The sequence below is a fragment of the Anolis carolinensis genome, chromosome 4 (assembly GCF_035594765.1).
Source record: "Anolis carolinensis isolate JA03-04 chromosome 4, rAnoCar3.1.pri, whole genome shotgun sequence".
Taxonomy (NCBI): Eukaryota; Metazoa; Chordata; class Lepidosauria; order Squamata; family Dactyloidae; genus Anolis; species Anolis carolinensis.
Genome location: NC_085844.1, coordinates 24390441 through 24409003, shown reverse-complemented (window position 1 = coordinate 24409003; position 18563 = coordinate 24390441). Strand labels below are relative to the sequence as shown.

Genomic DNA, 18563 nt, shown 5'->3' with positions numbered 1-18563 from the left:
CAGGCATCCTGTGCTCCCCATGCTCAGGCAGTCAAGGGAGGTGGGATGGAAGTGCTACCTTTCCCTCCGTGCCCCCCATTTCACCCTCCTCCCCAAAAGGCAAGAAAATGCCTCCTTACAAGGCTTGATTTAGCGCCATGACACTCGAAATGATGCCACAGAGCTTTGGAGTGGCTGCCAGAGTCAAGAAGCAGAAAAGGAGAAGGGAAAATGTATTCGCTGGTGGTGGAAATAATTTCAAATGTACACGTTTATATCGTATTAAAGGGACATTTCCCACAGTCCATGTTGTACCCTCATTAGGCCAACCAAGGCCCCTTCTATACTGCCATATAATCCAGATTATCAAATCAGATCATCCACATTATCTGCTTTGAACTGGATTATGTGAGTCTACACTGCCATATAATCAAGTTTAAAACAGATAATCTGGATTTTATATGGCAGTGTAGATGAGGCCGAACAGGCAAAAAAATGTGCAAGCTTTTAAAATTATTATTTCTTCATCAGGCAAAGATATTTCCAAAAATACAGATGGAAGCAGGGAACCTCAGACTGTATGAAAAGAATGGCAAGGAGATTAACCTTCTAAAAGCTCACCCACAGGTCTGGGAACAAGCAAAGGAAAGGAAAAAGAGTATAAAGTTTTTTCTTTGAAAATATAAAAGATTAAAATTCAAATCTTTCTAATGAGCAAGGTGGCTACCTACATACTAAAGTTACATTTACAACACACTTGTTGCTTATGCTCACTTAACCTAGAAATCTTACTTTTTGGATTACCATTCAGGACAACTTGGGTTTCAAGACTGGCAGAAGGCTTTCTCTCAATCTCATTCACACTTGGTGAGGAGATGGAAGAAATGTCCACACATTTAGAATTGAACATCTCAGCATGAGCATAACATGCAAAATAGGTAATCTAGAAAAAATAGAATTGTAGAATCAAAGAATCATAGAGTTGGAAGAGACCTCATGGGCCATCTAGTCCAACCCCTTTCTGCCAAGAAGCAGGAAAATCACATTCAAAGCACCCCCGACAGATGGCTATCTAAACTCTGCTTAAAAGCCTCCAAAGAAGGAGCCTCCACCACACTCCGGGGCAGAGAGTTCTACTGCTAAACAGCTCTCACAGTTACTAAGTTCTTCCTAATGTTCAGGTGGAATCTCCTTTTCTGTAGTTTGAAGGCACTCCTCTGTGTCATGGTCTCCAGGGCAGCAGAAAACAAGCTTACTCCCTCCTCCCTATTACTTCCCCTCATGAATTTATACATGGTTATTATGTCTCGTCTCAGCCTTCTCTTCTGCAGGCTAAACATGCCCAGCTCTTTAAGTCGCTCCTCATAGGGCTTGTTCTCCAGACCCTTGATCATTTCAGTAGCCCTCCTCTGGACACATTCCAGCATGTCAACGTCTCCCTTCAACTGTGGTGCCCAGAATTGGACACAGTATTCCAGGTGTGGTCTGACCAAAGCAGAATAGAGGGGTAGTATGACTTCCCTAGATCTAGACCAGGGGTCCCCAAACTAAGGCCCGGGGGCCGGATGCGGCCCTCCAAGGTCATTTACCTGGCCCCCGCCCTCAGTTTTATAACATAATATTTTTATATCAGTTTTAATAATATAATATATTATATATACATATAATATTGATAATCTTATGTTATACAATATAATACTAATAGTAATACCATATAATAATATTAATTATATGGTATATATTACATATTATATAATAGTATAGTGGTATAGTTCAATATCTATATATATAAAAGGGTAATGGAATCACGGCACCAGTCAAAACAACTAAACTAAATGCCCTACAACCTCGAAAATTGACAACACCATCTCTCATCCACGCCCCTACGTTCATACAACAAAAAGAAAAGTAAAATCCTAGTCCTAGCCACAGCAACACATGGCCGGGCACAGCTAGTAGTAATATATAATGCTAATATTGTGTTATGCTAATAATATAATATATTGTATGTACATACCGCTGCTCTGAGTCCCCTTCAGGGTGAGAAGGGTGGGATATAAATGTAGTAAATAAATGCAGTAAATAAATAATTAATGTCAGACTTGGGCTCGGCCAAAGTCTGACATGACTTGAAGGCGCACAACAACAACAACAATCATAATTAACTTGACTACCTCATTGGCCAGTAGCAGGCCCACACTTTCCATTGAAATCCTAATAGGTTTATGTTGGTTAAAATTGTTTTCATTTTTAAATATTGTATTGTTTTTCGTTGTTGTTGTTGTTGCTGCACTACAAATAAGACATGTGCAGTGTGCATAGGAATTTGTTTGTATTTTTTTTAAAATGATAATTCGCCCCCTCCACAGTCTGAAGGATTGTGGACTGGCCCTCTGCTTAAAAAGTTTGGGGACCCCTGATCTAGACACTAGACTCCTACTTATGGAGGCCAAAATCCCTTTGGCTTTTTTTTTTTTTTTTTTTTGCCGACGCATCACATCAGATAACACCAGCAATGAGTTGAGCTGGTTTGTGAATTTGAGCATCTTTCAGCATATTTTCAAACCCAACAGAGGGGACCCAAGAGGAGGGCTATCCACTTCCCATTAGTACAATCAGAGCCGGTCCAACAATGAGGCAAATTAAGCAGTCGCTTGGGGCGCAAAACATATGGGGGCGCAGTCGAGACTGCTTTTTCTGTTGATTTGTTGTAAAACATAATATTTTGGTGCTTAATTTGTAAAATCTTAATGTAATTTGATGTTTAATAGGCTTTTCCTTAATCCCTCCTTATTATCCAACATTTTCGCTTATCCAACGCTTTTATTTTTCAGTGATTGGTTTTTTTGGGGGGGAGGCACCAAAATTCTGTTAGCCTACACTTGAAAAATACCTAAGGCCGGCTCTGAGTACAATGCAGAACTAAATTGCGGTATGATTCTTGGAATGTCCCATATTTGATAAGAATTTATGGGAGCAGTAGTCCACAAGGGTGACTTTTCCCAATTTCTGGAATAGAGTTTTACTGGTTGTGTTGTTACGGTGTTAACATATCTCTCAGATACAAAATCATCTAAAATGATAATAGGAAAATTATAAAATGCCAGTTAGGGGAGGGGAGAGAGTGAAAGAGCACAAGAGGCCAGCATAGGAATAGGCTAACAAATTAAGACTATCAAGATGTAGCTGCTGTTTATTGTCCTAATTGTGGAGGATGAGGCAGGCCAGAAACACTAAAACAAATCATTCTCACAGGCCAAGAAAAACACTGAAATAGCAGTTAAGCCTGATTACAAAACAGTGTAGTGAAAAATGGGTAGCAAGTAAAAAACGAATCCCAGTCGGATTATAGCACAATTAAAAAAAACTGTTCTGTGTTTTGGTTCATCCTAGACCCAACAGGAAATCTAAAGTGGATGACTTTTTTCATTCCAATCCCCTCCCCCAAAAAGGTTTTACTCTGAGTTCAAAGTACTTCATTTGTATCAAAGTCAAGATGATGTAGATCACTTTTGAAACTCCCACCCTTTTCACTCATAGTATAATTAGTACTGCTTTGAAGCTAAATGTCATGGATATATAATGCATATGTGTTTTCCCTTCGGAACCATCTTCCTTTTGAACTCCCTCTTACCTCTTGCACACCAGCAGTTAAAGTGTGAGTAAAGCATGGAAGGAGACTATAATTACCACAAAGCATAGAAAACCCCTTGAGATTGTTTTCTGAAATGTGCCCTTGAGAGCATATGTTCTTAACTGTTGACTATTTAGTTTTAAATAGGAATGTAAAATGGTCAGAAAGTATCGAACATGATTTTCTCTATGCAGACAAGGTACTGAAAAAAAAAGTTTCTTAATAGCTTTCTAAGTCCCTGCTTCCTAAAGGAAACAAGGCTCCTGCCACAACTTTAATTATACTTTCCTCCAACTGAAACACTCCATAAGTCTTAAATCCCTTGCTTAGGTTTTATTGCCAGTAATTAGGCAAAGCAGAAGTTGCCTTTCCAAAAGACAAAAGCTGTTTAAACATTAGGAATGAGGGGAATCAGATAACCACCTTCAGCTAATGCATAGGATTTAAAGTCTTTTATGCATTAAAAACAAAAACCTTGATTCCCTTGGATGACGTTGGAGAACACAAATTGGTCCTAAAAAAATAGTTTCAAATATTTGTATGTTGATTCAGTAGTGATGTTCCCTGTTTACATTTAAGAAAATGAGATTCAGCCTACCTACTGGAAGTTGCTTGCGGAAATGAAGACTACAAGGTAGTAATAAGGTCCTAATCTTAAAGATCAATGCTGTACTAAGTGATCAACCAAAAAAGGAAAGCATATACTCAAGCAGAATTATTTGACTGGGAACAGATCCTAGAACAATCTAGCTTCAGTGTTCATGTGGGATACTGGATTATATCTGATTGTTACCATTCCCTCCAAGATTTCAGAGATGAAAATCTATATCAATTGGAACTTTCCTTGACAAATTGGGACAGCTGGAGTGTATGATGACCACAGCTGGAGTGTGTGTACAATGTTTTATCATTTCTATGCATATGGGAGAAAACATCCAGCACATGCAAAATGTTCTACACGTGACACTTGTGCATGCCGTGTGTGCATGTTTATGGAAGAGAAGTGGAATAACTAACAAGGACAACTTAGATTTGAGGATGTCAAAAGGCACAATTTTATTGGTTCCCACACAGGTAGAATATGACACAGTAAAGGGCACAAATTCTGTAATAAGCCGATCTGCCAGTTAGTTGGATTCTTATGTCATATAGCATATGGAATCTTCCACAACGTGGACTTGTATATGGTTTCTGACTCCATTTAGGAGTCAGTTATCCAAATAGATTGCTATCAATGATCCTCCCTTCCTGGCAACTCATCAGAAACACTCCTTTTGTGATGTATGCAAGCCTATAGATTTTCCCAAATGGATCTGGACCAATATCCACAATCTTTCACAAACAAAGTTGTGACAAACAGGCAAAGGTCATAGGAATGCATTATCAATTAGACTCTTGGGTACATTTATTTCAGACAGACAGACATTTATATCCCGTCCTTCTCACCGCCCACCCCACCCCCCGGGGGGGGGGGGACCCAGGGCGGCCTCACAATCGGCAACCATTAGATGCCAAGAAACATAATATTTAAAACAATTACAATTAAAACAAATTAAAACATTAATTAAAAGGCGAAAGATTTATACGATCTGAAGAGAAACTTCCGGGTGTGGCATCATGGCGACCGGTACTGTGTCCTGAGGGCTCTCAGGACACCAGACTCTTCACAGACCGAGCGGGGGTTGGATACACCCCTAACTTTGGACGGATCGAGTTCCAGAGGCAGCTAAACCACCGTAGCCCAGTCGAGAGACCCGGAGGCTGCTCTCCCTCAAGGGGAGCGACCGAGAGGTCCGACAAGGGTGGTGGTAGCAGGTTTGAAGAGATCAGACGGGACGATGTGGCCCTGAAACGGTCGCCGGCCGCGCTTCCCAGATTTGGAGACCTTGGCAAAGAAATCTCACAAGAAAGGATCGATGCACAGTGTCCCAGTATCGGACACAGAAACGAACGAAGAAAGAAGAATATAAGATTATAAGACCGACGGAATAGAACAAGGTATGCTACTCTCTTCCTAAGAGAACCCTCTTAACTTCCCTAACTGATAAAAGAAAAGCAAAGCAATAAGGGACGGGAAGGGTGTAAATTGGTCTACACAAGCCGAAATCGATATAACTGTCAAGACCCAGGCTGCAGAGCACCAATAACCATACACAGAGGCCAGAATCTATCTAATATCTTTATTGAAGGAATATATAAAGTTAATAAAAACAAGTGTAGAAAATAGTCCAGAATTAGACCTTTCAGGAAAGGTCAGAATTAGTCCAAGAAAGCAATGTCCAATAAGAAATATTAAGGTCCAAAGTTGTAATCCAATAACCGAAACACTCACTTTGCCAAGCAAAGTGAGGGGAGATGACAAGGTCCTTTAGTCCATGAAACTTGAGCGAGGCTAGGAAATAACTTGATACTTGAAACAAGGCTTGAACGTGGAACAAGGTAACTAGGAACAAGAACAAGGTCCGTGGAATAACTTGGTAAAATCCGTGGTACAAGGCAAGGATTGGTCCTGGGAAACAAGGCAAAGTCCGTAGGTAAACAAAGGCTGGGAAGCAAGGCGAAGGCTGGATAGCAAGGCAAGGCTTGAGCGAGAGCGAGGCTTGAATCGGAGCGCGCTGTCCAGACACGACCCGCTCCGTAGGCTGACGAATTGACTCCGCGAAGTTACTACGCGGGTAAAACACCTAAATAGAGTCTAGCTTTCCCGCCGAAGCAGTTCTCTGGGAATCAGAACCGAAAGCTAACTCTGAGACCAGATGTGAGACTCCCCAAAGATTCTCACGAGAAGCAGTCTTAATTGGCCACATTCTTAGCTGCAATCCTTGCACTCCTGCGCGAAGCTGAATCCAAACTTCTCTGTTGTTTACAAAACTCCCGGCGCAAGAATACGGGAGAAGTAGGCTCTGGGCTTGTTTGACATACTTCTGGGAGACAACTTTCTTGCAGGTGCAAGGTTCCCAGATCTGCCTGGGAAAGATCTGGCTGAGAGGAATCCAGTTCAGACTGGGAAGGTAAAAAACCCAAGTTTTCATCTTCATCAGGAATTACAATGTCCTGAGCAGGACTACAAGGCCCATGGGTCATCACACTATCCCCCTCCTCAAGGCCCCTCCCAAACTGGGGCCCTCTCCCCGAGGCGCGAGGTCGTGGTTTGGTGGGATAGGTCTGATGAAAGCGACGGGTTAGATCAGGAGCATGGACTGTGGAGGCGTCTTCCCAGGAGCGTTCCTCAGGGCCAAAACCCACCCAGTCAATGAGATATTGTAGGCGGCGGCGGTGAAAGCGAGAATCCAAAATGTCCTCAACCTCGAACTCCTCCTCCCCATTCATCAAAACAGGAGGGGGGGCCGGTTGGTCTGTATCAGGTCGCACACCATCCGCTGGAAGGAGCAGGGAACGGTGAAACACTGGGTGAATGCGCATTGAACGCGGAAGTTGGAGTTTGAAAGTCACGGGGTTAAGTTGCGCCACCACTGGATAGGGGCCAATGAAACGGGCATCTAACTTCCGGCAGGGGCGGTGGGAGGGCAGGAAGCGAGTGGACAGAAAAACCCGATCTCCTACCTTGATTTCGGGGCCCGGCTGGCGATGTTTGTCAGCGTGGCGTTTATAGTCCTCCTTGGCTTGGTCCAGTTGCTGGAGCAAAAGTTGTTGCACCGCTGTGAGTTCCTGCAGCCAATCCTCTGCTGCGGGAACTTCTGAAGTTTCAATGACAGGGGGAAAGAAACGTGGATGGAAGCCGTAGTTTGCAAAGAACGGCGTTTCTTTTGTAGAAGCTTGAACTCCATTGTTGTAGGCAAACTCAGACAGTGGTAACAGAGAAGCCCAATTGTCCTGTTGGTAGTTTACATAACAGCGAAGATACTGCTCCAAAGTGGCATTGGTGCGCTCCGTTTGCCCATCTGTTTGGGGATGATGAGCTGAAGATAAGCGAGAGTCTATGCCCAATAGTTTTTGTAGTGCCTTCCAAAAACGAGAGGTGAATTGAGATCCACGGTCTGTGACTAAACTCTTGGGCAATCCATGTAGTCTGAAAACATGTTGAAGAAATAGATCCGCAGTTTCTTTGGCCGTGGGGAGGCCTTCACAGGGAATGAAATGGGCTAACTTGGTGAAAAGGTCCACCACCACCAAAATCGTGGTGAATCCACAGGAAGGTGGTAGGTCAGTGATGAAATCCGCGGAAATTATTTCCCATGGGCGAGATGGGGTAGGAAGGGAGTGTAAAAGCCCTGAGGGCTTCTCCCTTCGTATCTTGGAGCGCTGGCATACTGGGCAGGTGTTGACATATTTTTCCACATCCTTGCGGATCTTGGGCCACCAAAAATCCCTTAGGATCAAATGCATAGTTTTAAATAGTCCGAAGTGTCCTGCTGGTTTGCAGTCATGACACAGACGAAGTGCTTTTTCCCTGCCCGGTCCGGGTGGGATATAAACATGATTTCTATAGCAGAGCAGCCCATCTTTAAGCGAAAAGGGAAAGTGCAGACCTTGGCGAAGTTGGTCCTGCGCCCAGGCATCTGCTTGCTGACTAGCCCTGATTTCTTGAGCACAGATGGGTCCTGGAGTAGGGGAAGTTGAACCAATGGGAATGGATTTGGTGTTCCCCACCGTGAGCGTGGCAAAGTTCTCGGGTTGTAGCAGTTGGGATTCAAAGGTCTCCTTGCGTCCTGCAGCGTATTCCGGTTTACGTGACAGGGCGTCTGCTTGCTTGGTTTGGGCTGGGGTCACATAATGGATCTGGAAGTTGAAACGTTCAAAGAATAAAGCCCAACGTTGCTGCCTCTGATTTAGTTTGCGGGCAGTTCTTAGATGTTCTAGATTACGATGATCAGTGTGGACTTCAATGGGAAATTTGGCCCCTTCTAGCCAATGTCTCCAAGTTTCAAAGGCTGCCTTTATGGCCAGTAGTTCTTTTTCCCAAATGGTGTAATTCCTCTCTGGTGTGGTTAGTTGACGAGAATAAAAGGCACAGGGATGGAGGTGATCTCCCACCGGTTGTAAGAGTACAGCCCCAATTGCCACATCAGAGGCGTCCGCCTGCACCACAAAAGGGGTTCCAGGATTTGGGTGCTGTAGAATTGGCTGGGAGGTGAATAGTTTCTTTAGTTGCTGGAACCCTTTCTCTGCTTGATCAGTCCAGCGGAAAGGCTGCTTTCCACGGATGCAGCCAGTGATGGGGTCGGACCAGCGGGCAAAATCTGGAATGAACTTGCGGTAATAGTTCGCGAACCCCAAGAAACGCTGCACCTCTTTCTTGTTAGTTGGCGCCCGCCATTCCAATACTGCTGAAACCTTGGCTGGATCCATGGAAAGCCCTAGAGGCGAGATGCGGTAACCAAGGAAATCTACCTCTTGTAGATCAAAGGCGCATTTTTCCAGCTTGGCATAAAGTCCATGATCCCGCAATCGTTGTAACACCATTTTGACGTGGTTCTCATGTTCTGATTGTGATCTAGAAAACACCAAAAAATCGTCCAGGTAGATTATCAAGAACCTGTCTAGATAGTCCTGAAAAATGTCGTTGACAAAATGCTGGAACGTTGCGGGGGCTCCGCATAAACCGAAATTCATAACTCGGGACTCGAATAATCCGAATTTGGTCTGGAAGGCGGTCTTCCACTCGTCCCCTTCCCTGATGCGAACTAAGTTGTAAGCCCCCCGAAGATCCAGCTTGGTGTAAACCTTGGCTCCTCGAAGCCGATCCAATAGATCCGAGATTAAGGGCAGGGGATAGCTGTTCCGCTTGGTGATATTGTTCAATGCTCTGTAGTCCACCACCAAGCGTAGTTCCCCTGACTTCTTCTTCACAAACATCACTGGGGAGGCGGCTGGGGATTGAGAGGGTCTGATGAATCCCTTGCGAAGGTTTGTCTCTAGGAATTCCCTGAGAGCTTCTTGCTCTGGTTCAGTCAGGGAGTAGAGATGCCCTCGCGGGATCGGGGCCCCCTCCACCAAGTCAATGGCACAGTCATAAGGTCTATGTGGGGGTAATTTTTCGGCTTCTTTCTCATTGAATACATCCCAATACTCGGAGTACTTCTTTGGCAAGGTGATGATGGGCTCGGTGTCCGTGGCGTGGCATACCTTGGCTACGAGGCAATGGTTTTGGCAGTACGGTGAAGCAAACTGCAGTTCTCTGTTGGACCAGGAGATGTTAGGGTCGTGGAGAGTCAGCCATGGAATTCCCAAAATCACAGGGAAATGAGGAACCTCGGTAACAAAGAAGGAAATCTCTTCCATATGTTCCCTTATCCACATCCTGGTGGGTTCCGACCACTGACTTACGGGGCCCGTCTTGAGGGGGCGGCCGTCTATGGCTTGCACCACACGGGCATTCTTGAAATCATGATATTGTAATCCCAGAGAGTCGGCATACTCTCTATCGATGAAATTGTTGGTAGCTCCAGAGTCTATCATGGCGTGGATCATGACGGGTCCCCTTTTTGCTGACCATAATGTGACCACGAGAAGGAACAGGACCCCGGTTGGCGGCTCTTGGATGGATTTTTTGACCGGGTTGGCGAGCCTCTCTACACCCGGTCGTTGGCTTCCCCCGCCGGCTGTGTGCCAGTCGGCTCAGACGTCTTCGTCTCCGTGGAGGACGCCGCCGCAAGACGGGCGGCAGGCTTCCCTTTGGCTGGGCACTCTCTGGCGAAGTGGCCCCCGTTCCCGCAGTACCAGCAGAGGTTTAAGCGTTGACGACGGGCCTTCTCGGCGGCATCTAGTCTGGGACGCACATTGCCCAACTGCATCGGCACCTCCTCGCTCCCTCTGGGGTATGGGGTTGGCGGTGGGGGTCTCCAGACCGGACGTGGCTGAACGCTGGCGGGAGCGGGGGGTTTTGCCCCGGCTCTACCGCCCTGGCCTCGAACCCACTGTTTCCTGTTGGCAATCATGACTTCAGCCCGTAAACATTGATCAATGAGTGCCTCGAGGGTCTGGGGAGGATCCACCTTGGAGATTTCTTCCAGCATTTCAATGTTGAGACCCTCCCGGAATTGTCCCCTGAGGGCTACATCGTTCCAGCCGGTGTTGTGGGCCAGCACTCGGAACTCGGCTATATACTGAGACATAGGTCTGTCTCCTTGGAAAAGGCGACGGAGTTTGTGACCGGCTGCCTCCAAATTGTCCTCGATTCCCCAAGTCTCCTTGAGGTGGTCCAAGAAGCGTTGCGCTGATCTTAGGTGTGGAGAGGCTTGGTCGTACAGTGCCGTCGCCCAGCTGGCCGCTGGCCCGTCTAGAAGACTGTAAACCCATGCCACTTTGATGTCTTCTTGGGGAAACTCGGCAGCACGGGCCTCTAGATAAGCTTGACATTGGCGACGGAAGACATGAACCTTAGAAGCTTCTCCAGTAAACTTGGTTGGCAACGCCATGGCCGGAAGACGAATTCCGCGTTCCTTCAAACCCCTTATTTCTCCATCCTGTGCATTGAGCTTATCACGGATTCGGTCCACCTCCTCCTTGTCGATGGTGTAGGTAATCGGCTGGCCGCTCGGCCCAGGTACGACTCCGGTAGACATTCTGGCCGAGGTTAATTGGTGCTTAGGGTGGCGGAGTCAAACTGTCAAGACCCAGGCTGCAGAGCACCAATAACCATACACAGAGGCCAGAATCTATCTAATATCTTTATTGAAGGAATATATAAAGTTAATAAAAACAAGTGTAGAAAATAGTCCAGAATTAGACCTTTCAGGAAAGGTCAGAATTAGTCCAAGAAAGCAATGTCCAATAAGAAATATTAAGGTCCAAAGTTGTAATCCAATAACCGAAACACTCACTTTGCCAAGCAAAGTGAGGGGAGATGACAAGGTCCTTTAGTCCATGAAACTTGAGCGAGGCTAGGAAATAACTTGATACTTGAAACAAGGCTTGAACATGGAACAAGGTAACTAGGAACAAGAACAAGGTCCGTGGAATAACTTGGTAAAATCCGTGGTACAAGGCAAGGATTGGTCCTGGGAAACAAGGCAAAGTCCGTAGGTAAACAAAGGCTGGGAAGCAAGGCGAAGGCTGGATAGCAAGGCAAGGCTTGAGCGAGAGCGAGGCTTGAATCGGAGCGCGCTGTCCAGACACGACCCGCTCCGTAGGCTGACGAATTGACTCCGCGAAGTTACTACGCGGGTAAAACACCTAAATAGAGTCTAGCTTTCCCGCCGAAGCAGTTCTCTGGGAATCAGAACCGAAAGCTAACTCTGAGACCAGATGTGAGACTCCCCAAAGATTCTCACGAGAAGCAGTCTTAATTGGCCACATTCTTAGCTGCAATCCTTGCACTCCTGCGCGAAGCTGAATCCAAACTTCTCTGTTGTTTACAAAACTCCCGGCGCAAGAATACGGGAGAAGTAGGCTCTGGGCTTGTTTGACATACTTCTGGGAGACAACTTTCTTGCAGGTGCAAGGTTCCCAGATCTGCCTGGGAAAGATCTGGCTGAGAGGAATCCAGTTCAGACTGGGAAGGTAAAAAACCCAAGTTTTCATCTTCATCAGGAATTACAATGTCCTGAGCAGGACTACAAGGCCCATGGGTCATCACAATAACCGCAGACCAGACCAGAAGAAAAGGGGCAAAATAAGGCCAAATTCATATACTGCATGGAAATACTGCTTTAAAAAAAAAACTCACTGGAGGATTGTCAGGCGGGAGGAGGAGGAGAAGCGGTAGTTTGTCCTTGAAGCCGGATTGTTTGGTCTAGAGGAGAGCTGACGTCACGCAGACATCTGAGTTCCCGGATGGTTGTGAGAGCGCCGGAAGGGAGAGAGCCGGGAAAGAGAGTAAACAGGAAAGGGAATCAGGGAAGAAATAAAGAAGAGAGGAAGCAAGGAAGTACCCTAAGACCTATGGCGGGGCAACCATAGAGTCCTGGCGGACCGAGAAGTTAGGATAAGCGGGTGCCGGCGGACTCTGAAAGGCGGTGAGAAAGGAGAAGAAACGATAGGAGGGGAGAGATACGTATGAGACGGTGTCGAGGACGAGAAGTAGACGACTCAACGGAGAGGTGAGCAGTGTGTGACGAGAGGACAGTCGACCCAGGCCCAGGCGGGAGGCGTGTGGAGGGAGACGGAGAGAGGCGAGGACGAGAAGCAGACGGAGGCGGCGGTGTTGCGGACGGGGAGAGCGAGGAAAGGAAGAAAGGAGGTGGAATTCGAGGACGAGGACGAGGACGAGAAGCAGAGGGAGCGGGGCCTGCGGAAAGAGCGGTCGGTGGAAGGAAGAAGTATAAGAAACAGAAGGAAGGAGGAGAAGTAAATAAACGAGCTGGTCTGGAGTGGGACCGAAATTAGATAAGATAAGATAAGATAAGATAAGATAAGAGGGATAAGGAAGGAATAAGAAGAGACTCTATAAACTGAACTAAGAGGGAACTTGTAAGAAAAGAGTAAGAAAAGAGGAGGAGGGTAAGAGAGAAAAGAAGAGGGAAGAGGAGGAGGAAGAAGAGAAGGGAGGTGAAGAAAGGTGGGGAGGAGGGAAGGGGAAAAGCTTTGTGAATTGTGAATTAAATATATACACCACTTTTATCTTCTAACAAAGCAATCCTATAGAGTTTACCGCCCTCCCACTGATTAAGGGTGACACTTGGGAAATAGGGGCAGTGACTCTTTATCTGATTGTCTCTCCCCCTTAACAGATAAATAGGATCAATTGGTACAGTAGAGGATTATTGTTAAGGATCTAACATTTAAATTCGCCATCGGACCGAGGAAATAACAAAGAGATTAGAACATCGAATAAAGATGACCACCCCAAAAATGAAGATGGAGGATAAAAAATCTGCCTCAAGGAGAGGGTCAATCCCAGAAGAAGTAAACTTGAAAGATGTAATGAGAGAACTCCAGAGAATTGTGGATAATCAAAAAACATTTCAAGATCAAATGTTAACAATGACAAAGGATCTAACGGAAGAATTCTCAGAAATGAAAAAAGAGATGAAGGGTCTGCAAGAAGATATCAGAGATATTAAAGAGGACAATAAGAAACTAGAGAAAATACAAGATAATTTCAAATCTAAATTAGAAAAATTAGAATTAAAAAATGCTAAACTAGAAGAAAGACAGGAACTTCTAGAAAGGAAAGAAGTAGAATATCAAATTAGAATAAGAAGAATAGTAGAAGAACCAAAGGAAAATATAAGACAAATTGTTACTCAAATCCTAGCAGACCTACTACAAATTCAAGACGAAGAAATGGAGAACAGCCTAGAGCGAACATTCAGAGTTACCACGAGCTTTTCAAAGAGAAACAAAGTACCTAGAGATGTGGTGGTCCAGTTTGACAAAAGGAGGACAAGAGAAGAAGTATTGAGACTTAGTAAAAAAAATACGATTAGGTTCAAAGGAACGAAGGTAACAATCCTCAAAGAATATTCGTCAAGTTCGATGCAAAAACGGAAGAAATACCTCTTCCTCACGGAAGAACTTAAGAGACGACAAATCAGATTCAGGTGGGAAAGAAAAGAAGGTATCATGACCACCTACAAGCAAGAACAACACTGGATTACAACTGAAGAAAAAGCAAAAGACTTCTATAAAATGATAATGAAGGAAAAAACAAAACCCAACCCAACCATCAGCCCACTGGAAGAAGAACGAGAAAGAGAAAAGAAAAGAGCGAGAGCTACCTCCCCGGAAAAATTTACTACCAAACTCGGATCACAGCCGCCAAACCTAATAGATTTAGAAGAACTAGAAGGAAAAGAAGACTAAAAATATAGTATGGAATTAAAATGTCACTCAAATAATATTAACGGACTAAATTCGCCTAATAAAAGAAACAGACTATTCAATCACCTAAAGAAGTCGAGATTTGATTTAATCGCCCTCCAAGAAACCCATATCAGCCATAGACACTCTGCACTGTTATCCCAAAAAAGATTAGGTATAGATTTTTCTTCCTCTGCTAGGGAAAAAAAAGGGGGGGGGTCCTATACATTAATGAGAAATTAAACCCGTCGCTAGCCTTTAAAGATGATGATGGTAGATGGGTGGCGGCAAAAATTAGGTTACATAGCCAGACAATTCTAATTTGCAACATATATGCACCAAACGGTTCCAAAATAATTTTCCTCGAAAAATTAAAAAAGGAAATAGAGGAGCAAGAATATGATGATTTGATAATCTTAGGAGATTTCAATGGAATAATTGACCCAGAAATAGATAAAAAAGGAGACCCATCAAACATAGTAAGGAAAGGGAAAAGAAAATTGATATCAGGAAAACTACCAAAGAAGTTTAGGGAGGCTCTGTACGATTGGGAATTAAGAGATGCATGGAGGGTGCTTCATGAGAGAGAAAGAGACTTTACCTACTTCTCAAGCAGACATTATTGTTGGACCAGAATAGATATGGTGTGGATGACCTCCTCACTGATCCTTAATTTAGGAAAAATAAAAATTCTTCCCCGTTATATCTCGGACCACTGTCCAATAGAATTCACAATAAATAAGACAAGGAGAAATTTTAATTGGAGACTTAATGGAAATCTTATCAAATCAGAAGAAGATATCATAAAAAATAAAAAAATTCTTAGAGAATATTTTGAATTAAACAATACAACAGATGTCCCCCCTCAAATAATCTGGGATGCGAGTAAGGCATACATGCGAGGACATTTTATTCAACAATCTGCCCTGAAAAACAAATTAAAAAATGAGACAAAGAATAAAATATATGAAAATATTACTTCAAATGAGACTAAATTAAAACAGGATCCAAACAATGAGAAAATAAACCGAGATCTGGAAGCACTGAAAAAACAAATGTCCTTCATAGATTTGGAGGAAGCGGCCAAAAAATTGAAATTTCTCAAACAGAGAGAATTTCAAAATGCCAACAAGCCGGGAAAATGGCTGGCCTGGAAAATTAATAAGAAAAAACAGGATAGAACTATAATGGAAATAATCTCGGGGGAAAACTCATATAAATTAGAAGAGGAGATAGCAGCAGAATTTAACAAATTTTACAGCAAATTATACTCAAAAGACCAAATCAGAAAAGATAAAATAGGGGAATTTCTTAGTAAGCAAAATTTAGAGAAATTATCAGAAAGGCAGAGAGAATTCCTAAACAAAGAAATAACGGAGAAAGAAATCCTAAAAGTGATAAATAATATGGAGTGGAACAAAGCCCCCGGGCCAGATGGACTGAATGGACTGTATTATAAAACCTTCGCGGAAGAAGTGATTCCATTTTTAAAGAAAATCATGAATGATGTTATGGAAAACAAAGAAGTACCAGACTCTTGGCGATATGCCACGGTAACAGTCATTCCAAAGGAAGGTCAAGACCCCAAAAATGTTAAAAGCTATAGACCCATATCCTTATTAAATTCGGATTATAAAATATTTACAAACATACTTGCAGAGAGAATGAAGATATTTCTGATGGAATGGATAGGAGAGGAGCAAACCGGTTTCCTGCCCCAAAGGCAAATGAGAGACAATGTGAGAGAGATTATAAATATAATTGAGCACTATGAATGTATAAAAAAAGAAGAATTGGCTTTGCTAACAATTGATATGGAAAAAGCTTTTGATAATTTAAATTGGGATTTTTTCAAATTACTGATAAAAGAATTAGATATGGGATATAAATTTACCAATGCGATCAACCAAATATACAATAAGCAAGAGGCTAAAGTAAAAACAAATTCCCTCGAATCCCAATATTTCAAAATTCAGAAAGGAACAAGACAGGGTTGCCCGTTGTCTCCTCTTCTGTTCATTTTTTCGATAGAGATTCTATTAAACACAATTAGAAATGATCCTCAATTAAAAGGTACAAACATCAGGAAATACAATTATAAAATCAGGGCTTTTGCAGACGATTTAATCTGCATAATAGAGGACCCAATAAAGACAATAAATCTATGGATGTCCAAATTTAAGGATTTTGAAGGAATCACAGGATTAAAAATAAATACAGACAAAACGATGATATTAACTAAAAACATGACAGACTCCAGACAAAAAGAATTGACAGAAAAAACGGGTATCCAAACCAGGAAAAAGATCAAATATTTAGGTATATATTTAACGGCTAAAAACTCTCAACTCCTGGAAAACAACTATGATAACAAATGGAAAGAGATTAAAAAGGACCTAGAGAAATGGAAACAGCTTAAACTTTCGCTGCTAGGGAGGGTTTCAGCAATAAAAATGACCATATTGCCTAAAATGACATTTCTGTTTCAAAATATCCCAATTATTAGGAGTACTCAAAGATTTAAGAATTGGAACAAGGACCTGAGTAAGTTTATTTGGATGGGGAAGAAACCTAGAATAAAAAGAATATATTTGACAGACGAGAAAAAAAGAGGTGGATTGGGTCTTCCTAATCTCCAACTTTATCATGATGCATGTGGGTTATCTTGGATCAGAGATTGGGCCACACTTCAGAAAACAAAAATTATAACGTTAGAAGGGGCGGACTTAAGATCAGGGTGGCATGCCTACTTATGGTACAATAAAAAATTAATAGAGAAAAATTTTGGAAATCATTTTATTCGATCCTCGTTGCTGAAAATTTGGGATAAATACAAAAGAAGATTACACTCAAAGACCCCATTATGGATCTCCCCACTTGAAGCGCATCAGAGAAAAGAATTAGGGAGAGAAAACTGGCCAAGATATAAAGATATTCTAATTAAGGTGAACAATATCTACAAGGTTAAAAGTCAGGAAGAACTGAACAATCAATTTACAAACATTGGCTGGTTCCAATACATTCAGATAAAAGAATATTATAATAAGGATAATAATCTAGGATTTGAGGACAAGGAGGGTTACTGGGACATGATCATGAAATCAGAAAGAAAAACGATATCAAAACTTTATAAAAAACTATTAGAATGGGATACAGAAACGCACCAAGTAAAGGATTGTATGTCAAAGTGGGCAAAAAATTTTGGAAAACCGATTCAATTAGTAGATTGGGAAAAAAGTTGGAATACAAGGCTCAAATTCACATATGCAACGGATTTGAAGGAAAATTGGGTCAAAATGTTTTATAGATGGTATTGGACACCACAGAAAATTGCTAAATTCAATAAGAGAGCATCAAATAAATGCTGGAAATGTGGTATAGAAGTGGGGACATTCTACCATTGTTGGTGGACATGCAAAAAAGTGAAAGCCTACTGGAAAGAAATACATTGGAGAATCCAAAAGATGTTGCAAATTGGAATAGACCTGAATCCAAAATATTTTCTCCTGGGGATGTTAGATATAGATAAAGATAGAAATAAGGAGATCTTATTTAATTACCTAAGCACCGCAGCTAGAATGAACTTGGCGAGATTCTGGAAGGACAAGGAGATGCCGGGGATAAAAGGATGGATAAATAAAGTCTGGGAGATTATGAGTATGGACAAATTAACATATTTACTACGGAATAATCATGGCAAACCAATGAAACAGACAAATTGGGAAATGGTCAAAAGCTATCTGAGGGAAGAAAAATATAATGTGATGATTTAGAATAGAGAGTAAGACAATAAATACAAAATACCGAGTTAGGTGTTTTAAAATGATACAATAAAGCAGAGACACTAGAAAAAAAGTGTCCGTAGGACTACGACAGGGTTTAGAATAAACTAAGAATTTCACTAGATACTGTGCAAAGATGGAAGTCAATGTTACTTTTAATCGGTGTGGTGGTTGGTTTTTCCCATGTTTATTTTAAGTTTATCTATTATTACTCTGTTAGTATTTCAATTCCCCACCTTCCCCTCACTGTCTCGGGCTTATGTATTTTCGTTTTATCGGTGTACTTTTCCCTTTTTTCCCCCCCCCCTCTTCCCCCTTTCCTGTCTTTCTTTTTTTACTTTGATTGTGAAAAACTTCAATAAAAATTAATTTGAAAAAAAAAAACATTAATTAAAAACATCCATTTAAACATCCATTTAAAAAGTGCAATTTAATTTCCTCCCCAAATGCATTAATTGGTGGCT

General features: G+C 42.6%; 2 protein-coding genes across 3 annotated transcripts in view; one reads left to right on the top strand and one right to left on the bottom strand.

Moving 5' to 3' along the window:
- The window catches only part of rspo2 (R-spondin 2), a 134530-nt gene that overhangs the window by 64918 nt on the left and 51049 nt on the right, over positions 1 to 18563 (bottom strand). The window lies entirely within an intron of this gene.
- LOC134298806 (uncharacterized) lies at positions 12235 to 14543 on the top strand. The gene has a single exon (XM_062980090.1). It carries the CDS (start codon positions 13352 to 13354, stop codon positions 14318 to 14320), a length of 969 nt encoding a protein of 322 aa, XP_062836160.1. The 5' UTR covers positions 12235 to 13351; the 3' UTR covers positions 14321 to 14543.

What these genes read in the sequence shown, in the direction of transcription:
- LOC134298806 (XM_062980090.1), top strand. Translation starts at nt 13,352, where the DNA reads ATGACCACCCCAAAAATGAAGATGGAGGATAAAAAATCTGCCTCAAGG.